The sequence below is a fragment of the Balaenoptera ricei genome, chromosome 6 (assembly GCF_028023285.1).
Source record: "Balaenoptera ricei isolate mBalRic1 chromosome 6, mBalRic1.hap2, whole genome shotgun sequence".
Lineage (NCBI taxonomy): Eukaryota > Metazoa > Chordata > Mammalia > Artiodactyla > Balaenopteridae > Balaenoptera > Balaenoptera ricei.
The window spans coordinates 72,300,166-72,326,083 of NC_082644.1; the positions used below are offsets into that span (position 1 = coordinate 72,300,166).

Consider the following 25,918-nt stretch of genomic DNA (forward strand, 5'->3'; position numbering starts at 1 on the left):
CAAAAATGCTTTGCTGAAATTCAACATCCAATGATATATTGATTGTGGCAATGGTTATGTGACTATATACATTCGTCACAACTCACTGAACCGTATTCTTTATAAAGGTGAATTTTATTGCATGTAAATTATAGGTCAATAAACTTAACTTCATAAGAAGAAATAAAATCAGTCTTTGGTAACAGAAAAAATATCCAACACACATTCTGGATTATAAAGAAAAAATTTAAACTTAGTAAAATTAGAATAAGTAGGATTTGTTACTTTCGTTGCTTTATTTTAAATGCCGCATAGTTTCATGACAAAACAGCATCATATTTTGTGAAACACAAGAAGCATTCCCATTTAAGTCAAACGCATGATAAGAATGCTCATTTTCATTGAAATTATAAACCTGACTCAGAAAGTACCAGCCAGGAGACAAGAGAAAGTAGCAATAGATATAAACATTGAAGTGGAACTTATTATTTTTAGATATTTGAAGTACGTACCTAGAAAGAAGAGAATCAACTGGAAAATTATTAAAAACAGTAAGAGAAGTCAGTAAGACACATGGCTAGTTATAACTGGTGCTGGTAGGGATAGAAGTGGGAAGAAAAGGAAAAACTGGATGCATCCATCATCCACTAGGAGAGGTTTCAAAGGTATCACCCACCGTCATTCACATGTTCCTGACATGCACCAGGCCCCAGGTCAAGCACTGCAGGGTATCCCTTTAACCTCTAAGACATGGCTGCTGTCCTCTTAACCTGTGGCCAGAGACTAGGTTGAGTATAAAGAAAAATGACAAAGGATATTGTGGAAGGAGGGGTCATCACGCAGCAGAACAGGAATGACAGTCCTGGGGAAAGAGGGCTGAGACTATAAAATAAGGAGAGAAAAGAATGGGTTTTCAGAGGTCATGAGCTGGTGCCTCAGAGCCTAAACCAGCCTTTATACCCTTTTGATCAGGCCCACCTAGTGTGTTAGCTTTTTTATTTTTTTTTAATTTAACATCTACAAATTGTGAGAATCCATGGTTTTGAAAATCTGAATGTTCAGCCTCTCTTGAAAAATTAGAAGCGTCAGCATTGAATGACACCCTTTTCTGCAAAGGGCAACAGTTGGCTGGAATTGCACAGTGGCTGTCTGTCTCCTTTAGATGCCCCCCAGCTCTCCAGTCTGCTGAGTGCAAATGCTCTTTCTTGTAGTGCTATCACTCCTCTGTCTGCCTGCCCTTGGAAGCATTTCAGTTGTTGATAATAAGCTGAAGGGAGATACTGGGCACACGTGTAGACAGTTGACTTAGTCACGCTATTGGGAAAAGTGGTGGAAGCATTTGAAGAAATTAAATATTTGCTTCATTAAATGCACAACTTCTTCAAACCCAATAATACATCCCTAGTTCCCTCATCTTATTTTTAAAATTGAAACATTATATACTTTTGTTTTGTTAAAATATTTATTTATTTATTTATTTATTTATTTATTTATTTATTTATGGCTGTGGTGGGTCTTCGTTTCTGTGCGAGGGCTTTCTCTAGTTGCGGCAAGTGGGGGCCACTCTTCATCGCAGTGCGCGGCCTCTCATTATCGTGGCCTCTCTTGTTGCAGAGCACAGGCTCCAGACGCTCAGGCTCAGTAGTTGTGGTTCACGGGCCTGGTTGCTCCGCGGCATGTGGGATCTTCCCAGACCGGGGTGCGAACCCGTGTCCCCTGCATTGGCAGGCAGATTCTCAACCACTGCGCCACCAGGGAAACCCTATATACATTTAAAAAAATTCTTTATTTTATCTTTGGCTGCATTGGGTCTTCGTTGCTATGTATGGGCTTTCTCTAATTGCGGCGAGTGGGGGCCACTCTTCCTTGTGGTGCGCAGGCTTCTCATTGCAGTGTCTCATTGCAGTGGCTTCTCTTGTTGCGGAGCACGAGCTCTAGGCACATGAGCTTCAGTAGTTGTGGCACGTGGGCTCAGTAGTTGTAGCTCACGGGCTCTAGAGTGCAGGCTCAGCAGCTGTGGCGCACGGGCCCAGTTGCTCCGCCTCATGTGGGATCTTCCCGGACCAGGGCTCGAACCCGTGTCCCCTGCACTAGCAGATGGACTCCCAACCACTGCGCCACCAGGGAAGCCTAGGCTGTGGTTTTTTTCTAGCTTATAGTCTATATCTGGCTTCCAGAACTGCCAGGTATAATAAAAGCACTAGCATTAATTGCACTTTCCCTTCATTTTTGCTGAAGAAAAGTGGAAGTTTTCATGTTGTCAGTGATGGAGTAGATCAAATGTAAGCAGCCCTCTGAAACTGTAACTAGCTATTATTGATGAAGAAAAGAGCAATGTAATTCCCCCAGATTTGACTTCTCTAAAGCTAAAGGTTATTTTTATAGACTTTAAATAAATATTTATAACCTGTTGCTTGTGCCCCCAATTCCATTTCCTCCATGCACTCCAGGACTTTCTGTCCCAATTATCTTTCCTTTCGTATCATTAGTATTTCTCTTACCACTAGTCACTTCTCAGGAAAGAAAAAAAGTTTAAGAAAATCCTATCCTTAAGAACGCTTCCATGACCCGTCATGGTGATGTTTTATTGCTTGCTTTCCTCTGAGTCTATGCGGAAGCACCTGGCACCCCGTCAGAACTTGAAAAATGTTTTCTCAGTTTGCATCAACCACATTTTTCAGAGCATAGCCTACTGGCTTCCTCCAGTTTCTTACCACCCACCTAAGGTGCAGCTCCTCCCAGTCTGATTTCTTCCTGCACACTCCCTCCCTCTGTTTCTATCTCCCTCCCTCTGCCGCTCCCTAAGATCCCCAGGTATCTCCCAGATATCATCCTCCCTCCCTGCAAACAAAACCAAATCCACAGTCCTCATATTCTTCAGCATTTCTGCCACATTTGACAAGTGTCATTTTATTTTTTAATTTTATTTTATTTTTTTTTAAGTTTTTCCCTTTTTATTCTTTTCAATCTTTCTGGTTAAAAGGAGGAATTCTCATTTTGTTGAAAGTATATTTTCAACACCTCTCAATCCCTTAATAGTTACCTTTACTTCCTCCCTTCCCTTCTTTCTTCCTTCCCTCCTTCCTTCCTTCCTCTTTTTCTTAAACAAAAAAAAAGAGCAAGCCCTGGGCTCAAAACGTTAGCCAAGCAACAGAATCTGGCTCTAATTTAGTCACGGTCTTTTTTTTTTTTTCATTGTACTTATTTTTACAGTTTCCTTCTAATTACTGCAGGTAATAATATACTTTCCTTCTTAAAAATAAATATGAAAATGTCTTTTATGTGAAAAAATCAAGCTCAAGAAAAAGAAGTAATTGATGGTACAGGTGGTGATTAAATATGGAGGAGTAATCACTGAGAACCGACAAGTGTCATTTTAAATCACTGTTTGCTGCTGGTATCTCCAGTGTGATTGGCAGAGCCTCCAACTTCATTTCAGCTCTTCTCCCCTCCTTCGGTAAGGCCTGCTGCAGGCAAAAAGCCTCTTTCTTGGCCTTTGGCCATCTTGCTGAGGTCCTGTCCTCTCCAGGTCAAAAGAGGGATAGGAAGGAGTCCAGATCACAGAAAAACAAAAATTCTCGCTTGAAGGTTTCACTCAGCTAGTGTTATTGGAAGATGGCTTCTCATGCTCCAAATTGGGCAGGTTAGAATAGACTCCCTTGGGATCCTTTTTGCAGGAATTCTTCATAGACTTTCTGTTATTCCCCTCAATCAGCTGAAAGCAATCTCCTCATCTTCTAAAATGTTAATATTTTAAGTACTTGTGAGCAGTAGAGATGCTTTTCACTCCAGGAGTTTCCAACCTTCAGAGCACATCAGATTCACTTGGAGAATATTTTTTTTTTAATAAAAATGGCAATACCAGGTCCCGGGCCTATTGAGTGAGAATCTCTGTATTGGGGCTCTGTTGTGTTTGTTTTAAAAATTCCACAGATGATTCTGATGCTCACTTAAGGCCGAGGATATGAGAACTAGCTTATTGTATGGTTAATAATGTGCTGCTTACGTCCTTCCTGGATTCTCAACTTCCCTGGGGTCTTTTTCATCTTTATAATACCCTCTACAGAGCCTTCATTGTAACAGATTTTGAGTGTTTTGTGGTTTGAAAGACTTTGAAATGTCAGAGTTCTAGCAGAGAAGCTTTGTCACCAGTATTTGTTCAGTCTCCAAACTGAACTGCATGTAGATTCGGCACTCAATAAATATTGCAGGAAGAGCTGGCTAGGCGGTTGGTGCCTGGGAAAGAGAAGTGAGGCAACAGTCTGGTTAAATAAGATGTACTGGTTATGGTTCCAGGATCTGTTTTGAGAAATCTCATGTCTGGCTGTGTTCTAAGAGTTTCATGCGTATTACCTCAATTAATGTTCACAGCAATCATTTGATAGAGGGACTATTATCCTCATTTTTCGATGAGGAAACTGAGTGTCAAGGAGGGGAAGTAACTTGACCCCCAAGCCACGCATGTGTAAGTTACACAGTCAAGATTTAAACCCAGGTTTATGACTTCAGAGCGCGATGTCTTAAATACTGTGTTGTAGTGCTTTCCATTCAAAGGGAGTAGAGCTTTAGAGCAATTTGGGCAGATACTAGGGTTAGCCACTTCCTTCCTCCCTCCCACCCTCCTTCCTTCTTTTTAGTCTGTCTTCCTCTCTGTAGCCTGTCTGTCTGCTCTTGTGATGAGATTATTTCCGAAAATTCATCCTGGCAGCACTTATGCAAATTGGGTAGGATTGGAGCCATCCTCATATGCCCAAGACTCATTGAAGCTATTGTAGTTGGGGGCAGACAGAATGCTTTAGTAATAGAGGCCGAAAGAAAGGGGAGGCTATCAGAGGTTAAGCAAGTAAAATTGAAGAGATTTAGTGATGGTTTAGATGGAAGACATGAAGGCGTGGAGAGATCTAGAATCTGTGTAATTTGCTGTGGCCGTCTGGAGAGATTATTGTGTAATTCATTCTCAAGAGAAGTAGTGGATTTGGGGTAAGGAGAAGTGAGCTTGTTCACAGACAAGTTTGAAGGACCTGTGAAAAGTAGAGTGGAATTGTCTAGTAGGTAGTTATATATTACAGTCTAGAGATAGGTCAGCCCTGCTTAGGGACATGAATCTGAGAGACATCAGCACATTGGTCATGGTTGAAACCATGGAAGTGGATGCTGTTGTTTAGAGAAAGAGTAGAAAGAGAAAGGGGAACCCAGAGAGCAAACATGAGGAAGCAATTTCTATGACTTTAATAAAGCATCTTGCCTCTGTCCTGGATGCCTTTTTGACCTTGAAGAAATCACTGGCTCTCTCTGAACCTAATTCCTTGCTGATAAAGGTTAGTGTAGGTGATTTCTAAAGCTCCTTTCAGAGCTGACATTCTGTGGTTCTAACACTTTGCATTAGTGTTCGGGACTGCTTTGGGGCAAGTAGGGCATTTATTAATTGCTGAATTTTGTAACCTCGCTAGTATCTGTAAGCCCATGCAATTACATGGAACCCTCATCTGTCTTTCTGATAAGCAGAATGATTATCCTGTACATGTCAAGTCCACCATCATTCTTTCAAAATAGCCTGGAGCACCATGAACATGGCAGGTTTGAGGAATCCCCCTGTGTTTCATGAGCTGTGAGCCTCTGAAGCCAGACCCCTGGGCTTAAATTCCTCTACCCCTTAACTGGTTATGTCATCTCAGGCACCTATGTTAACCTCTCTGTTCCTCCTTTCCCTCATCTATAAAATAAGGATCATAATCCTAGAAATGGTGTAGGGATTAAATTAGTTCATATACACACAGTACTTAGAAGGGTACCTGGCACATATGCCCTCAGTAAATGTAAGCTACTATTGTATGATGATGATGATAATGATGACGACATTGTCTGGTAAAAGTGTCATAACCGTAAGGGCTGAAGAAGTCTCCTCTCTTAGACTTCCAGTTTTCAAATGGAGAGTGAAGAAGAAAAATCTGTACCACTTCCTAATAAGTGGAACTTTCAGATGATAGAACTCCATGGGTGGTAAAAATTCATTTCCTACCAACAAATTGAGCTGCAGGTGAAAAACGCATACAGATGCTGAATTACGGTTGCATTCAGTTTATAAATTAGTAAGTATGAAATAGGAGGAAATAGAGCACCCCTCCATAATACATATTAGCTTAAAGTATAACTGGGTGAAAGGAAAATAACAAATTAGAAACTGCCCTCTTTCTCAGTCCTAGGATTCACGTTCTTCAAGCGTCTTAGAGGTTAGGTGACTCTTGGCTATGCAGCTGTCATCCTCTAAAGCCAAAAACATTTCCCTAAAGCATGTAGTTTATGAATCTTTAGGTCTGGGGCAGCAGCTTCAAACTTCTTCAGATCTTTTGACCTGATCTTCAAAACATACCTACAAGGAGTCAGCTACCTGGAGGGAAGGGTGTGCACCTCTAGGAATGGTAACTCTTGAAACTTCTTGAATCTTTTAACGGTCTCTTCCCCTTTCCTCTTCCGATTTTGTCTGAGAGGGGCTGGGTTCATCTTGTTTATCAGGCTCAGCCAAATGTGTGTCTGTGCAGTTCATTATATGCCAGGAAAGACAGTAGCACGACAGCAGGAATTCAAAACAGGGTTTAAAATGAATAAACGAGAATAAGCCTCTGGGATTAGTCCCAGTTGAAAAGTTCAGCGCGATCAGGGAGGGTAGCTGCTGCTGTTGGGGACAGACAAATGACTTGCTGCGGGGAATAGGATTCACTGATCTAGCCACATTTTTAGTTTCTGATGGCCTCTCCACCCTGTGGGGTCCATCTCTTCTCAGGCAGACTCAGAGAGTGAAATTCTTAGAAATGTGGTTTTTCTTATTTCTCCTTCTTAGAAATTGTCCACCTAATTGCAGATGAACTTTTCAGTTCATACTTCTTAGACCACAGAAACTGTGTGTCTCTAAAAATTACTTAATGGTCTTAGGGAAGAAGGCGGGGAGAGAACTTTATTTCACAGAATCAAACTAAAAGCAAGAAAACAAAGGAAGCTTTTTGATGAGAGTAGGGGAAGAGTAGGCAGGGTCATTCTGCGATCACAGCACTAAGTATTTTCATTGAGAGAAGCCTGTTTGTATAGGGCCTTTACCATTTGCAAGGCCTATTATGGACATAGATTGTTTGATCTTTACAACAAAGAGGTTGTGTCCCCACTTCATAAATGAGAAAAGCAAGCCCAGAGAAGTTGACAGACTTGTCCAAGGTCACTGTGCTGGAAGTATGATTGTCTGACTCCAGGTTTGGTACCTTTTTTTTTTTTTTGCTATAGTCCTACTGGCACTAATATGTTGAGCCCTTTTAGAAGTTTCCCAGACACCCAACTGGAAGGCCCAAGTATATAATCCAACTAGATTTGCAGCTTTTGCATGTTTTAAAGTTAACTTTATACATTATCCGTAAAGACATCAATTCTTTTTTCTTGCTTGCCAGATGGGTTAATCTTTTAAGGGAAAGATAGCAGACAGGTAGAGGGAAACATGAAAACAGTAAAGGACAACAATCATAACCTTGGTTTATGGCCTAGGAGAAGTTTAATGCCAAAGAGAAGGCACTAAAAAATGGGTACTGCCTAAAATGTATAAAATTGGCGAGGATCAAAAAATGATACCAACTCATTGTTCTACTTTATTCAAAGGACTTAAAGTAGAGAGTGGGGGCTGGATGGCTATTTTTAATATCGTCCCTGATATTCTCCCTTGAAAAAAATTGAACAAAATAACTACAATTCACATATATTTGCTTGAACTTTGGTGAGGACCTAGGCTGTTTAAGTTTCCTCTATCAGGCCTCTGAGACCCCCTTTCTGCCTTTTTACTTCTTCCCTATAAAGATTGTAGCTCCATGCAAATGGCGTGATGGCTTTTAGTAGTTATCGAAAATGAAAGGTGAGGGGGTCAAAAGCCCCTTACTAAGCTTGTGCTTTGATCTTCTAATCCTTGCTGCTGCTTTAAAGTTTTAAGGATTAGATTAAGCAACCTCAAGGGTAGATGCTAGGAAGAGTCTCTGTACTTACTGGCTCTCAGTAAGTGTACAGTAAATGGTTGATAACAGTTTCTGAGATCATCTACTATTTTTCTTTCATTATGATAATAAAATAAGTTCCTTGCGGCCAAAGTCGCGTCCTCAAACACAATTCTCATTCCTTCCATATGTAATAACAGTCCCCGCTGAGTTCCTCTGACGTTACTTTAACTCTGTTTCATTTCATGAATTATGCTTAGGAGGATATTGCAGAACTGACTGAACAGAATACACAATTGCAGTTGAGAAAGTCAAAGCCTATGAAATGGGCTTCATTTCCTCTTTCATGCCTTCTTAGAAATAAGTAACTTTGAGGGCTCTTTGGGAACAGGGCCAAGGAGAACCAATGGTTCTGTTGGTGATCTGTAACTGGCCTCAGACAAGTGTCCAGTGTTTGTGTGGGGCTCCTGGAGGCTATTGGTGTTTAGGGCCCCAGTGAAAGACAGCTTGAAGGGCGTATGTGTGTGTTTCTGTCTCCTTTCTTTGTCCTGTCAAGGCCAACTAGCTGTTCTTCCACTGATAATGTTGTGTGTCAGAGAGATTTGGAAGCTTAGCGTTCCAGTTTAGAGTTAGACTCGTGGTTAGCGTTTGAACAAAATATCTTCATCCCGACTAAAGTATATTCTTATTCTGTTTTGTCCTCCATTTACATTCCAAGTTCCCATTCTGTTTTTCTCTATATCGATAACATTTTGAGGACTAACTTGATATACAATAAAGTGTATACATTTTAAGTACTTATTTAATAATTTTTTACATATGTTGATGCCTGTGTCAACAGCACCCAGAACAGGATATGGAACATTTCCTTGTGTCCCTCCCAGTTAGTAGTCCCGAGGGTAACCACTATTTTGGCTGCTACGTCCATCGATTGCTTTTGGCTGTTCTTGAACCTCATAAAAAGGGAGTCAAAGAGTATGCACTCTTATGTGTTTGATTTCTTTCATTCAACATTGTACTGTAACTCGTCCGTCTTGTTGAGTAAAGAATTCCATTGTATAATGTGTTCACCCTTTTAACTGTTCTGTTCATGGACATTTGGCTTGTTTCCAGTTTGGGGCTATTATGAATAATAATGCAAGGAACATTCTTGTACATGGCTTTCAGTAGACATAAGTACTCATTTCTCTTGGATATATACCCCAAAGTGGAATTTCTCAATCATAGAACATGCATATATTTTCTTTTAGTAGGTAGTATGATGTACTGCCAAACATTTTCCCTAAGTTGTTGTACCAGTTAACACTCCTGAGCTCCTATGCTTTGAAAGTACACTTTTCCTCTGCAATATTTTTATTCTAGATAGGTGATATTAGTTAATGTGGGATATGGAGACATTTTCCAGCTCATCTCAGATTATACATGTACACATATTTTTGTATTTCACATTCATTCAATATGGATTCAGAGGTGGATATTTGCCTTTTTATATGCTTAGGGGTTTAATAGTCAAAAATTGCTCCTAGATGTTTATAGAACTCCTATTTGCTGTAGCCCCAAACTGGAAACTGTGCAAACTTCCACTAGTGTTTGAATGGATAAATAAATTGTGGTATATTTAAAGGGTAGAATACTATACAGCAACATTATGTTGAATCTCAAAAATAAAATGTTGAGTTAAAAAAAATTGCTCCTAGGAATTAAAAGGAAACTACCTGTTAGTTTGAAAAAATAAAATATTAATCACAATAAAGTTTAATGAGTAGATGTTTGATTTTATGACTTACTCCTAAGTGTGGTATTTAACTCATACCCAGAGTGAAACCAGAAGGGTGAATTGACTTAGGGAAGATCTAGATCCTGCTGCTATTATTTTTGCAACAGGCTGAATTGCATTTTATGGCTGTTCTTTTCTTTCATTATCTTTTATTCCTTTGAGATGAAGCAGTAACTCAATATAGTAAACACTGCTTAGAATCCTCAGCACTGAGCATTTTAACTCTGTCAAGTGTGTATAAGCAGATGGTTTAAAAAGAATGGAAACTTAGGACTTAAACGTCTTGGTTCACATAATGGTTTGTTCAGGTCGCCTACCTGCATGGGCTGGAGGGCACTGTAATAATGATATTCTCGATATGAGAAAAGGAATTGTCAATCTAAGGAGCACTAAGAATCAGTCTAGAAAAGCCTATTAGGCTTTTCTGGACTTTCAAATACCAGAGTTCTCTTCCCTTTTGGACAGAGCTATGTTAGTCCATTCATTCATCATTCACTTGCACAATGACTCAACAACTGCTTACTGAGTGCTATGTGCCAGGCCCTGTTCTAGATACTAGGCTTGTAGCAAGGAACAAAGCAGAGGCCTTGCCCTCATGGAGCTTGCCTTCTTGAGGATGAGGCAAGAAAACAATGTATACATATTGTCATGTGGTGCTCTGGAGGAAAATGAAAACAGAGTGAGGGGGATGGGAGTGTAGACTTGGTGTTGGGAACTGTTGTTGCTTTTTACAAGGAAAGGTCATTCGCGCAGAGAGCTGAAGGGATGGAACAATTTGATGTCCACTGGAAGAAGAGTAAGCTAAGTGGAGGGGAAGGATGCCGAAGCATAGCAAGGAGGCCTCTGCAGTTGGAGGAAGGTAGTGACTGGGGAGAGCTGTTGGAGGTGGGTAGGCAGAGGGATGGCAGGGACCAGATAGAGCTCTATAGGTCATTGTAATGACCTCAGCTTGTTTCCCCCCCCCCCCCCCCGAGTGGGAATCCACCAAAGGGTTTTGAATAGGGAAGTGACTCTTCAAGTCTTATTTTTAAGGATGACCTTGAACATAGGGTGGAGAATTGACTGTAGAGACAAGGGTAGAAACAGGGAAACGAGTGAAGATCTCTAATAGGTGTATGTTTGATTTTGCAGTTATCACCATCTCTGTGCTTTATTAGTAAAGATAATTATTGTGTTTATCCAGACATGGATGAACAGTGTTGGCACATTTGAGGCATACTATTGATAGAAATAATTTAGTAATATGCAAATGAGCAATATGCTATGGGTATTATAAAATAAGCTCTATAGTTAATACTTTTTTCCTATTTATCCAATATTGATTTTCTTCCGGAAGCTCTTCCTCTCTCTTCTGTTTTTATTCAGTACTGTTGTGCCATTCTTGCAGCTGCTCATGCTTGAACTTCAGTTGTTTGTGACTCCCCTCTGTTCATCCTCCATACATCCAGGCAGTCAGGTTCTGGGTTGTTACCTTCCGGTCTCCACATCCATCTCCTTTTTCCCAACTTTAGTTTAGACCCTCTTTTCATCTCAGAGTTAGCCATCAAATTCTCCATCTTTATTTTTTTAATAGATCTTTATTGGAGTATAATTGCTTCCAATACTGTGTTAGTCTCTGTCGTACAACAAAGCGAATCAGTCCCATGCACACATACATCCCCACATCCCCTCCCCCTGAGCCTCCCTCCCACCCTCCCCATCCCACCTCTCTAGGTCATTGTAAAGCACCGAGCTGATCTCCCTGTGCTATGCTGCTGCTTCCCACTAGCTAGCTATTTTATATTTGGTAGTGTATATATGTCGATGCTACTCTCAATTCGCCCCAGCTTCCTCCTCCCCACCCCCCACTCCCGTGTCCTCAAGTCCATCCTCTATGTCTACGTCTTTATTCCTGCCCTGCCACTAGGTTCATCAGTACCATTTTTTCTTTTTTTTTTAGATTCCATATATATGTGTTAGCATACGGTATTTGTTTTTCTCTTTCTGACTTACTTCACTCTGTATGACAGACTCTAGGTCCATCCACCTCACTACAGATAGCTCAATTTCATTTCTTTTTATGGCTGAGTAATATTCCATTGTATATATGTGCCACATCTTCTTTATCCATTCAACTGTCAATGGACATTTAGGTTGGTTCCATGTCCTGGCTATTGTAAATAGTGCTGCAGTGAACATTGTGGTACAAGTCTCTTTTTGAATTATGGTTTTCTCAGGGTATATGCCCAATAGTGGGATTGCTGGGTCATATGGTAGTTCTATTTTTAGGTTTTTAAGGAACCTCCATACTGTTCTCCATAGTGGTCGTATCAATTTATATTCTCACCAACAGTGCAGGAGGGTTCCTTTTTCACCACACTCTTTCCAGCATTTATTGTTTCTATTTTTTGATAATGGGCATTCTGACCGGTGTGAGGTGATACCTCATTGTAGTTTTGATTTGCATTTCTCTAATAATTAGTGATGTTGAGCATCTTTTCATGTGCCTCTTGGCCATCTGTATGTCTTCTTTGGTGAAATGTCCATTTAGGTCTTCCACCCATTTTTTAATTGAATTGTTTGTTTTTTTGATATTGAGCTCCATGAGCTGTTTGTATATTTTGGAGATTAATCCTTTGTCCCTTGTTTCATGGGGAAAGCAGCAAAAAGAATATAGGTTTTCAAGTGAGATCTTGATTCATATTGGTTCCAATCTTTGTTCTTCCATGTAGCTATAGGGCCTTTTGCAATTTTTGAACCTCACTTGTCCCTTTATAAGATGAGCATAACAGTATCTGCTTTATAGGATTACAATGAGAATTAAGTGGAACTATAGAGTGTTTAAAGGGCCTGGCAGCATTGGGCACTTAGAAAATGTTGGTTCTTTCCACCTTCCATTCTTCCACTTCCCTCTATCTAAAATCCATCCACCTGGCAGGCCCTAAAGCATAGCTCTCATTGTGTCATTCCTCTTGTCAACGGCTTCCTATTGCCCCACACGTTAAATACAGGCACTTTTGTTTGGCATTCAGAGCTCCAATTCTCTGACTCCAACTTTAATTTCCAACTTTTCCCCATTACCTATTCTTCTCCATGTACTTTATGTATTAGCCAAATTTGCTATTTTATACTCATGCTTCCAATTCTATATAAAATATCTATTAAAATCCTACCTGTCCTTCAAATTCTGTCTCAAATACCACTGCACTCACAAAGGTGCAAACAATCTGGAAGTGGTTTCTCCTAGTCTGAAATGTTATTGCACGTGGAGGAGGCACCATCGTGCCCATGCTCTGGAGCCAGAAGGGCGAGGTCCCACCACTTGCTGTCATCCTGGGCACATTACTGAATCCCTGCATCTCAGTTTCCCCTGAAAAATGGAACAATGCTACTTACTTCCTAGGGTTAGTGTGAGGATTAAATGAGATTCTACATATGATGCACCTTGAATAGTGTCTGGCACTTGGAAAATTTAAATCAGTTTCTATAATGATAGGTATGAATAATCAACATTATTTCATTATCAGGATCTGTATTCTATGGGGACTTCAAATTAAAAGCTGTTTGAGAGACAGTGGAAAGGGTATGGACTAGGATTCTCATACTGGATTCTAGTACTGGTTCCCACTACTAAACAAGCTATGTGATGCTGACTGTGCCGGCCTCTCTGGATCTTACTTTCTTCAACTGCCAAACAGGAGGCCAAACAAAAATCACTAAGCTCTCTTTCAGTTCACCTAGGCACATGGATATCTAATAGACACTTCCAACTCAAATCAACCAAAACAGAACTCTTAATTTCTACTCCTCTAAATGCACTCTTTCCCTATCTCAGTAAATGATACTGCCATCTACCCAGTTTAAGTAAAACACCTCTGAGTTGCCTTTGAATTATCTATTTCTTTCACCATCTAAATCTAATCCGTCTGCACATCCTATAGGTTCTACTTCCAAAACATATCCTGAATCCATCTACTTCTCCCCCATCGCCATTGATACAACCCTAGTCCAATAATCTCTTGTCTGTAATGTTGCCATGGTTCCTAATCCATCTTTGTGTCCACTCTTGCCCTCTTTCAGCCTGTTTTCCACAGAGCCAAAGTGATATCCAAAACATAAACCAGATAATATCACTCTCCTGCTTAAAACTCTCCAGTGGCTTTTCATCATACTTAGAATAAGAGCCAAACTCTTTTACCCCCTCATAACACTCTCCCCCTTATGCTTCAGCTGCACGGCCCTTTTTTCTTTTCTTGCCAGCTCACCACACTTACGTTTGCCTTGGGCCTTTGCACCTGCTAGTCTCTATGGTTGAAATATTCATCCCCCAGATGTCCGCAGGACTTGCTTCTTGTCATTTAGATCCCAGCTCTATCTAATTGCCCCCTCCCTTCTACCAGTAGTGCTGTATCACACCACCCTATTTTATTTTTTCCTAAGGCTTACCACTATCTGAAAAATAGCCCATGTATTTATCTCTTCCCCCCCAAATAGAAATTAAATGTCTACATATTAGGACCTAATTCCTACCACATTGCCTGGCACATAGTTGGTTATGTGGGGAAAAATCTGACTGAATACACTAAAGAATAAATATAAACCGATTTTTAATGATATGAAAGTTTGTTACTTACATGAGCCAAGTATTGTGTTTGTATTTTTAAAGTTCAAGGACCTATTTGTTTTCCCCTCATTAAATTCCTCATCCTAAATGAACATGATTGAGCACATATGCTTGTGCTGGAAATATGATTCTAAATAAAACAATAGTAATACAGGTTGGTTTTTTCCCTGTTTGACCGAGTTCCCAGATTTTCCCATTGTCTCCAACTCCTCTCCTACAGTACCACCTTACTGCAAATTACCATCATCTTTGGCCCCGAGGACTGCCTCCTCTCTGGTCTTTTTCTGTAGGTTCTAATCTCCCAATAACGTTATTCCCCGGACTGCAGCCATGGACCTTTTCAGTCGCCATTACACCCATGGCTGGGAAACCTTCCGAGTTTTCATTGTTCTCAGGATCAAGGTCCACCACCTCACGTCCCGCCAGCTTACTCTCCACTCCAGGCCACACTCACTCCCTCCCTTCCTGGTTCCCGCCAGCCACCCAGCTGGCAGCCCTCGCTTCCCGCTTCCCAGGCAGTTCTGCACCGCATCCTTTTGGCCTGCTTCTAGGGATCTCAGGAGATGGTCCCTTCCTCAGGGAAGGCCTCTCTGGTTAGGACGAACTCCACTCCTAATCATACAGCCCCACATCGCCAAGGGCCTCTCTTTCAGAGCTCTAATTTTATAAATATATACTCCTGAGTATGGTGGTAACCTTATTAATGTGCGTTAAAGAAGGTTTGCGCTCACTGCTCTCTGCGGAAGGAACGTACTGACCGGTGGCCCAACCACTCCTCCCCCCTCCCCCCTCCCCCTAGGGCTGCGGCGCAGCTATTATGCGTTAAGCGGGCGCCCGCGAAGAGAGACATTGCAGGGCGCCTGCGCCAAGGGGCACGCATGCGCAGAGGGACGAGCCCGCTGACAGATTCTCGGTGGCGGTGGCGGCGGCAGCGGCCCTGGACTGCGGGGAATGGGAATCCTAGGTCTTTGAGCACCGCCCCCGCCTCCCTGCCCGCGACATGGCTCAGGAGAAGATGGAGCTGGACCTGGAGCTGCCTCCGGGCACGGTTGGGAGCCCGGCGGAGGGCGGCGGCAGCGGCGGCGGCGGCGGCGGCGGGGGCCTCAGGAGGTCTAACAGCGCCCCCCTGATCCACGGCCTCAGTGACACTTCGCCGGTGTTCCAGGCCGAGGCGCCGAGCGCCAGGCGAAACAGCACAACGTTCCCGAACCGCCACGGCCTGCTACTACCGGCCTCCCCCGTCCGCATGCACAGCAGCCGCTTGCACCAGATCAAACAGGAGGAGGGTATGGACTTGATCAATCGAGAGACCGTCCACGAGCGCGAGGTGCAGAACGCAATGCAGATAAGCCACTCCTGGGAGGAAAGTTTCAGCCTGAGTGACAACGACGTGGAGAAATCCGCCTCCCCGAAACGCATCGATTTCATTCCGGTGTCGCCAGCACCGTCACCCACCCGGGGAATTGGGAAGCAGTGTTTTTCACCATCCTTGCAAAGTTTTGTGAGTAGCAATGGATTGCCTCCAAGTCCTATTCCCAGCCCAACGACCCGATTTACTACCCGGAGAAGCCAGAGTCCAATTAATTGCATTAGACCAAGTGTTCTTGGACCATTGAAAAGAAAATGTGAAATGGAAACTGAATATCAGCCAAAGAGATTTTTCCAGGGCATCACCAACATGCTTTCTTCTGACGTTGCACAGCTGTCAGATCCTGGTGTGTGTGTATCTTCCGATACCCTTGATGGAAACAGCAGCAGTGCCGGATCTTCTTGTAATTCACCAGCGAAAGTCAGCACTACCACCGACTCTCCTGTGTCACCTGCCCAAGCGGCCTCTCCATTTATTCCAGTAGATGAACTTTCATCTAAGTGATTCACCCACGCATCCTGAGACTCGGTTTTGTTTTTGTCTTTGCAATGAAGAGAAAAATGAAGTTGGAACAAGCACTGAACTTTGTCGATTAATTTGAGGCTATTTCCTATTTTACCCTTTTTCCTTTTTTGGAATTTCCTGAAATGTTGGTATTCTAGAGAACTTTTATGTCAGATTCCTGCGGGTGCCCTTGAATTCAGTGTAGTAATATTTTCAGACGTTTTCCCAATAAGTGTGTTGAAGCATACATCTTTACGCTGCTAATATGTCTAAATACATATGTTATCCCTTGATTTTTTAAAATAACTGAGAGCTCTATTTATTTATGCGATTATTAAGTTCTGATGCAAATATAAATGTTGAATTAATCAGCATAGTAAACTGATGTTTTAAAATTCCCTACTTCATGCCCACACTAATTTTTAATGTTATTTTCAGTGATTGCTAATTTCTATTTGATGAAGAACAATAACTTACCTATGTACAGGTATTTTTAAAATGTTAGTTTTATCCATCCAGTGGTTGTCTGTTTTACCCAGGAATCCTTGAATATTTAATTTTCTGGGTACAGAAGTGGATGGGGGACGGTGATAAAAGAACAGAATATAAAAGTTTGCAACAAATCTTTTAAAATTAAATATATAAAAGTAAACATATTTAAAAAACATTTTCTAATGAAATTTTAATAGTAATTCTAATAAGTTGTACAAATATAACTACTATACAGAATTTCTTTTTTTTTTTTTTTTTTTTTTAAACCAGAAAGTGCATTCTTTTGGGCATAATCCTAAAGTGAAATGGGACAGTGCCTTGCAGTTTTAGCCCACTGTGCATAGGCTGAGGCCAGGTTCTTTGTACCACTGCAAATTTAAAAGTTTTTCCATTGTAGAAAATGTGTGGGAAGCCCTGTTGAACTTCAGCAGAGCACCCAGGCAGATGAAACTCTCTCAATCATTAATATGCTTTAAAATACCCAATCGTGCCTCAGTGAAAACCCTTGCCAACAAGGAACCAGCGCCACTTTTGGCTGCTTTTATGCTCTGCCCATCTGTCACCTTCTTGGTTTTCCCTGGCTCAGGAAGGAAGCAGCTGTTTCCTTGCCAACAGGTCCTTCCTCTCCACCTCCCAAGAAACTAGGGCATCATCGGTTAGACAAAGGTACAGTGTGACTCAAACTTCTGACAGTAGGCAACAACAGGACCGTGGAATTGTTTCAGGAACCTCTGTGGTTAAAGCTACAGCTGGAGTTGACTGCCTGGGGGATGTCGTGTAATTCAGGGGCAGTGACTTGCCAGAGAAAATCAGGGGAGAGTCACCTAGGTAAATCATTATTTAACTTAGGTTTTGTTAAAGGTAGAATTGTGAAATGTTCTTTTCTTTGCCTTTTACAATTAAGACAAAGTATGAAAATATTTAATAACAAATTTTTTTATATTATACTTCCTTATATTTCCTGTATCTTCCTTAACTAGATAAGTAGGTAGATAGAAAGAATGGCAAACAAAAGGGGAAGGGGAAAACAATAAAAGAGAGACCAAGAAACCAAGACAAAATGTTCCGGCTCACTTTAAGTTATTGCCTACAGAGACTTTAACAATTACGTGGAATTTTTACAACTATGAGAATAAATGGAACTGGTCAACTTTTGGCAGTTGCCTCAAGAATTCAGTGCATTACATCGAGGGTAAGATCGTGTCCACAGGCTTAAAATTCTCTATTCTGGGTAATAGGGTTAATGTGCTCCAGTTCTGACCTTGTTCCTCAAATTCAAACGTATATGTCCAACTTCCTGTTGGGCATTTTGACCTGCTTCCAGAGGTACTTTAACCTCAGCATCTTCAAAACAAAATTTATTATCTCTTCATTTAACTTGTTCTTGGATTACCTAAATTGATGTCATCCTATCTAATTTCTTCAAACCATGGGAAGCATCTTTGACGTTCCCTTTTCTGTGTGTGTCACATCCAGCTCAATCACCAAGTCCTGTCTACTTGTGAAGTGAATCTTGTGTCTCCCCTTCTCTTTCTCTGTTGCCCTGATTTAGCTTAAGTTCCGGCGTAAGTGATCTCCCAGCCTATTTTCTTACCTCCCTTTTGGCCCAGTCTTCACACTGCCTCTAAAGTGATCTTTCTAAAATATAAACTTGAGTTTGTCGTCCTCCTGCTTAAAAACTTTATATGCTTCTCCATTTTCTACAGTTTAGGGAATGCTTTCTTTAACTTGACATACGATAAGGTCCTTCATGAGCTGGCTGTACTCTAACACAGGTTTAATCTGCTCATCCTGTCCCAATTACACATCCTCCCTTCTTACTCTGTAAACACTAGACCACTTGATACTCTAAATATGCCGTGTACTTTCATGTGTTTGTACCTTTGATTAAATTGTTCCTTTCCCTAAAATGCCATTCCTATTCTTTTTACCCAGGAAAATGCTGTTTCTTTTTATTGCATTTGAATTTAACTATGAAATAATGTATACCTTCTGCTTATAAAAATATTTAAACAATGCAGGTATCTATATAGTAAAAAAAAAAAAAAAAAAAAAGAAAGTCTGCCTTTTACTATGTAAAATTCATCTTCCCTACCCATAGGTGATTTCTGTTAATAATTCGTTATATGTTATACAAGCTGTTACTCTGCATTCCATGTATATGGGTATATAAATTCAGGAAACCAACATCTCACTGACATCTCTCTTTTCTTTCCCTCATATCTAATCATTCACCAAATCTTATTGATTTTATCTTCCAGAATCTATCTTCTTTCATCTGTACTGCCACCTGGATCCAGCCTACCATCATTTCTCTCTTAGGCCTCCCCTAATTCCCACTTGTCCCTTCACACTCATTCTGGTTGGCTACCCGTTCATCCTCCATACAGCAACTACAGTAATCCTTTTAAAATTGCAGATCTGATCCTTCCATCTCCCAGCTTAAAGCTTTTCATTTGCTTCCTGTTGTCCTTATGGTATACCAAAATGTATTAATTCTGTGCTAGGAGGCCCGGTGCAGTCTGGCCCTTGCTTCTCCCTCCCCTTGCTTTCTGTGCTGCACCCTCACTGGCTTGCTTTCTTCTTGTTCAGTACGTCTTGTTCTCCTGTTTTATGGGCTTTTACCAGATCCTTTTCCCTGAGGGTATAGAGAAACTTTTATTTCTATAAGTTTATTTTTCTATATAGGTGGTAAGTTTTAAATCAGATAAGGCTCTAAGAGTTTATATAGACAATTTAGATTATTATATTATGGCTCATGGCTTCAGTCGTTACTCTATAGAATGTAAAGGCTTAGCTCATGTAAGAATTATCCTCAAAAAAACCTTTTTAAGGTATTAGTATTGCTAATCTATAAACTTTGTGCTAGAAGCCCCAAAGCACATATCAACATTGAGTTAAAGTACAGTTTGTCATATATAACAAACCTCTGTTGTGTATTTTCCTTTATTATGTTTCTTAAAAACACAGTGTAAATGGAACATATAATTAATGGTCACCAAATCTGCAACTGCTGGATGTCAGAACCTTTAAACATACTTAAAAGATTGATTGCAATCAAGAATAACCTGTATGGGATTGCCTTCCAGTGGTTCACATTTATCAGTTCAGCCGGCTACATACCTACAGCAAGAGACCACTCTTAGTTATTTGGCATATAAGGGGGAAAGGGTCAAGGCTTATGAGGGAAACAGGACTGAGAATTGTTTTCTTATTGGCATGTTTTTAGATGAGTAGAAAAAGTCTGAAGATCCAAGAGAGAAGTGGGAGATTGGGGGGAATAGTTGCCAAAACAACAAACAGAAGAAGATGATGTAACTGATATTTCCTGAGTAGCATCAGAGAATAGAAGAAAGAGTTGGTCTTGGAAAGGTTGTCTAGAATTTTTTTTTTTTTTTTTCTTTTGCAACAGGAAGGAGAGTGAAAAGGCTAGGCAAAGATAGCAGTAAATGTTGAACTGATTTGTGTTGCAGGAGTTTAGGGGTTTGGAGGAAGGTGTATATGAAAAGTGAAAAGAATTTGTGTCTAATTGCTTCTATTTTCCAACTTTTAAGGAGTGTAGGATGTTTGAGGGTGGGGCAGGAGTAGATTTGGAAGCTTGAATGAAGTAAAGGTTTAATGCTGCCTCTGTGAGAATCTGTAAAGGAGTGCCAAGGGTGAGTAGGCGCTTTATTAGGCCACATTGGATGACAGGTTGCAATTGGATGTCAGGTGCAAAAGAAGTAGATTGGATTGACCTAAGTTTGGGAATTGGTTAAGCGGGAACTAGGTAAAGTCAAGTGTGTGAAGCAAATAAGAATTCGACTGAAAGTGGAGTTGAGTGATTGGCCAAGATCTTGGAGATGCTAAGAGAAGTCAGCAGTGGGTCATGGAATAGGCCGTTTTTTTCCAAGGTCTTACGTTACAATCATCCATGACAAAGTATACAGAGAATCTGATCTCACTGCAGAACTCTCACTTTAGCAGTTTTGCCCATATTTTTCATGTCTCATTTTGTTCAGAGACTCAATCCTGAATCAGCAAGCCTTGAGTTCCATTTAGTTGATTTAAAAAAAAAATTTTTTTTGAGTCAGATTGCTCACTGTCGCCAAGACAGTTCTTTATGCCTTCCCTACCTTGCCATTCAAGTAAAAAGGTTTTCTTCAAAGTTGATATGACCTTTATATTAAAACGTATATATAAAGTACTTGCTACATGTCAGGCACTGTTCTAGCTGCTAAACAAATGTATTGTTTCATTTAATCTTCGTCAGTATCCTCTGAGATTAGTGCCATATTATCCTCATTTTATAAGTGTCCTCACTTATAATGGAGGCACAGAGAGATTAGGTAAACTTGCTCAGGATTCCGAACTGGGAGGTAGTGGTTAAAAACACAGACTGTGGAGCTGGGTGGCTGAGGTAAGGGTCCCTATAGGTAAAGTCCTTACAGCAGTGCTGGGCAGTTAGTATCAACTATCATTACTATCCTTGTGGTGCTGGTGGTTGTCATTATTGTCATCTAGTGTGGACTTGCTAAGGAGTCTTCTTTATTCTCCATGACTGATGAAACGCCTACTTTCACACTCGGTAACAGTATACGCTACCCTCCTAGGCAGCCCATCCTTTTATAAGAGGAGAGTTTTTGACGTTGGAGTCTTTCTTACACTGAGCAGACATTTCCCTCTGGAACTTACACCATTTAATTCAAGTCCAACTCTCTGGAAAATGCAGAACAAGCCTTATCTCTTTTTTAGATGATAGCCTTCCCTTCACAAATCAGAAACACTGATCCCTCAGTAATGACCTCTTCTTACTTCTGGATTTGGGGAATCTTGAGCAATTTTTTTTAGTGTGCTTCCTCTGCGAAATCAGGCTCTCATTGCTCAGCAGCCAGGATTTTCACAAGATTGTGATCCCTTTAAGACCGTTTGCTTTCCCTAGTAGAAAAGCAAGAGATGGTCTAATAACATGAGCCATTGCCAATAGTAATAATAATAATTAGCACTAATATTTATTGAGTATTCAATAAGGGCCTAGACACTATTTTCCATGCTTTGAATGTAATGAGTTTATTTAATCCTCATGACAACCCTGTGAGGTAAATGCAATGATTATTCCCATTTAACAGATGAGAAAACCAAATACATTTTCTCAAGTCTCTGTTACTTTCTATTATTTTTTTTTCCATTTGAATTTAAGTCCTTTTTGTCTTTTCCTTATGAACAGACTTTTTTGGTTTTGTTTTTTGAGATAAAGCCTATTTTCCAGCTTGCTAGGGTTGCCACTTGTTTTGAATCAAACGATATGTTTACTTAAAATGATGGCTTTAGACATTATTATCATATTAGAGGAAGCAATCAGGAGGATTGTTTTCTTTACTAGTAGGTTAAAAAAAATTAAAGTTGTATAGAAGGATATCATGGTTTACATATTTTTAAACTGATTTGCTATTTGAAATAAATCCCCAAACTACAAATTTTAAATTATTGTTTTTTTAAAAAAAAATATATATATGTTATATATGCTTTGTTATACTTGAGTTATACAGTATCATTGGTTGTCCTTAGATTTTCACTCCTGGGGAAACAAAAGCAAGAACCATTTGACTGCCCCCCCCCCCCCAAACAAACTCTTTAAGGTAAAAATGTATCATTTTTAGAGGAAAAGTAACAGCAGGATTTAAAGAGTGATCCAAAATCTTTTATTACCTAATTAACAAATTCACCTTCTTTCTCTATAAGAAGCTCTCCCCAGAGGTTAGAGATTTAAATTCAGAACACTTGAGCAATCCCTGAGAAACTATTATTCTTACCTTTACTTCATAGAAAATCACTGTTCAGCAAAAGGACCCAAAAAGGAAAACTTGCCTTTGAACGCATTTTAGAATTGGTGCTTAAACTTCAAGTTTCACAGTGTCACATCCCTGCATTAGATATTTTGAAACAAACCATTGAAGGCTATAATTTGTTCCAAAAGGTTAGTATCATTTTTGGAAGTTCAATAAATATTTTAAAATCACCTCAAAAGTGACTTTTGATTCTACCTATAAGGGAAATGAATCTGAAAAAGAATAGATAGGTAGATAGATATATATATGGGTAGATAGATAGATAGAGATAACTGAATCACTGCTGTACACCTGAAACTAACACAACATTGTAAATCAACTGTACTTCAATTAAAAAATAAGGAAGTTAACCTTAGGGAAGTTAAGGGATTTACCCAAGCTCACAGAAATAGTAAGTGGATGCAAATAAAATTTGTACATAGATCTGTCCCCCCCGCCAAAAAAAGTTGACTTTTGGTTCAATATGTAGCTTGTTTGTGAAAACAGTTTTATAACAGAGAGGTTAAGCAGATAACATCAAATACTCCAGTCCTGTGCATGCACAACTAAATGTACATGCACATTTGCACATACACACACCTGACCTGCTTTGTGAGTTTTGTTCTGTGTGCTTGGAGCCTTATTTAGCTTTACTCCCATTTTAGATCTCCCCTCATTTTCCTCTCCTCGGTTTTCTTAGGTAGGTTAGACTTTGTAAATTACACACACACACACACACACACACACACACACACACACATAGGTACTGTTGGAGAAAGTGTTTTGTGCCTTGATTTTGCATCAACTTTCCAAATTCCAAGTGCTGCCCTAAAAGAGAAATAGGTATTTGGTTCTCATACCTAGGATTTCTTTGTGCCTGATTTCTATTTCTCCTTTTTGAACTTTTGGAATAAACACTTGGGAGATGTGAAAATCACTCATTAACAAATTCTCAGGCAGTGTGACTGAAACTAGAAAGCAGAGAATGTATAGCTTTTATTTATCTGTGAAAGTTCAGTTCTGTATCAGTGCCAGGGATAGTTCTGGTTCTTTTCCAATTGCCTACAATGGTCTTCCAAAACAAAGTGACCTCTAAGGCTTGGCTAGCAAGGCAGGTTGTGAAAGAAGACAATTGAAAAAGATCTTTTGTGCCCTCGCAAAATAAAATTGATTGAGGTAACCATTCCTGTGATTCAGATGATCCCTCCCTCTTACTTTAAGGACAAAGAACGATTTCACTGTTGCAATGCCCGGAGGGTTACTGGAACTCCAGAGTGACAAGTAGCTATATAGTGTTGGTGTCTTTTGGAAAGAAACATGCGAGGTGTTCAGGAAGGGATGGGAGTGAGGACATGATGCATGGATTGGGTATTCCTTTTGGCACGTGAGCCCTCGGACTACCATTGTGAGCTCCCTGTTGACTAGAGAGTGACATTGATGGTGGTTTTCTTCATGAATGTTTTTTCTTTGTTCCACTTCATTTGTGATTTGGGGTTGAATCAGTATGTGTTTAAGAATGTCTTCGACCATCTTTCCCTTAATGGCCTAGTCTTTTAAGTTTTCTAAAAAATGGTAAATAATAATAATAATGATAATTATCTTTCATTATTATCAAAGGTTACTTTGAGTCAAGAATTAAAGTTCTTGGAGCTCTTTACCTTACCAATTTATACTAGGTTTCTAACTCAATTAAAATTCTACACCTATCTATATGGTCTTTCTCAAGGCCCCATTTTACCACACTACTTGCTACCAGTATTTCTAAAATGCAAACCTGAAATTCAACTTTAATAGCTACCCCTTAACTTCAAGATTAAGTCCAATTACACAGTATGATAAGCTGCATATCTCCACATACCCCCTGAACCCCAGGACTCTAGCCATACTGAGCTGCCTGGGCTCCCCCAGCTTCAGGCTCCCATGTACTGTCTGTGCTTTGGCAAGCTGTGTCCTCTGCTGAGAACAGCACTTCCTCCCTTCTTCCTCTGCACTCCTACCAACCTTTTTTCCTCAACTAACTCCTTAAAAACTTAGCCCAAGGGGGCACAGCTTCTGGAAAGCCGTTCCTAATGGCCTCTGCCTCTCCAGCCCTGGTGAGTTAGATAGCTTTCTTGTGGGATCTTGTTATACCTAGGACTTCCTTCTATAAAGGCAGTTAACAGGCTGATGTGTGTTTGGGTGGTTTCTTGTTTCTTTAACCTATGTAAAAGCAAAGGCTCTGTCTTTTACTTCTGTTCCTAATGCCTGTGCATAGAACATCATAGTTACTCGAATTTATATTGAGTGGATGATTAATGGATGGGTAAGTGGGTGAGCAAATGGCACAGACTGTTTTTAAGAGAAAGGAATGTAGTAAGATTTTTAGTGGACCAAGTCTAGTCACATGGCTGGGCTCTTTATAGTTTGCTAAGAGACTAGAAATTCATTTGTTAAATAATTTTGATTGGAGCCCCTGCCTCACACTGGCTAGTCTTTTAGGCTACGTCAGTGTACAAGGCAGACTCCCACCCTTGTAGAGCACACATTCTGCTTACATCCTAACAGGGTGGAGGTGGAGGGAGGGGTTGGCAATAAACATAATAAACAAGTAAATTACATCATATATACAGTGAGAAATGGCAAGGAAATCAAGGTGGCTGGAGCAGAGTTATTGAAGGGAAGGATCCTTGGAGGGGCTTAGAGAGGTGGGCAGGGGTGGGAACTGCTGCCAATACAGGTGGCATAAGGTCTCGTGTGCCATTAAAGGACACTGACTTTGACTATGAGAGATGGAGAGCCAGTGCAGGGGTTTGAACGTAGAAGTGGCATGACCTATCTTAGGTTTTAAAGGAGGTAAGAGATAATTGTGGCTTGAATGAGGGTGGTAACAGTGGAGGCGTGGAGAAGTGCTTAAATTCTAGATGTATTTTGAAGGTAGAGCCAATAGATTTTGCTGACAGATTTAAGGTGGGCATAAGGTGGGGCTGGGGCAGAGGGGGGCAGGAGAGAGAGAAACTGAAAGGATGGAGTTTCCGTCAACTGAGATGTGGAAATCTGTGAATAAGGTAGGATTTTTTGTTTTGGGTTTTTTTGTGTGTGTTTGTTTTGCTGCTGTTGTTTGGCTGGGGGGTGGGGTGGGTTGAGGATGGGAGGCATTAGGAGCTCAGTTTGGATATGTTAAGTAAACGAACCTTATTAGATATTCAGATAGAGATGTCAAGTAAGCAGTTAGATTTCTGAATCTAGAGTTCAGGAAAGAAGGCTGGGCTGGAAATACATAATTGGGAGCCATCTGCCTGTGATGATATTTAAAGTCAAGAGAATACATGAGATCACCAAGGGTCATGTGAATGTGGGTAAAGAACACAAGAATAAGAACTGAACCTTGGGGCACCCTATAACATTAAGAGGTCAGGAAAAGGACACTGAGAAGGAACAACAAGG

The 25,918-nt window shown here is 40.5% G+C and overlaps 2 protein-coding genes across 2 annotated transcripts in view; both read left to right on the top strand.

Moving 5' to 3' along the window:
- Nucleotides 1-25,918, top strand: part of PIP5K1B (phosphatidylinositol-4-phosphate 5-kinase type 1 beta) — a 324,042-nt gene that overhangs the window by 58,195 nt on the left and 239,929 nt on the right. The window lies entirely within an intron of this gene.
- Nucleotides 15,207-17,847, top strand: PABIR1 (PP2A Aalpha (PPP2R1A) and B55A (PPP2R2A) interacting phosphatase regulator 1). Its single transcript, XM_059926457.1, has one exon. It carries the CDS (start codon nucleotides 15,324-15,326, stop codon nucleotides 16,194-16,196), a length of 873 nt encoding a protein of 290 aa, XP_059782440.1. The 5' UTR covers nucleotides 15,207-15,323; the 3' UTR covers nucleotides 16,197-17,847.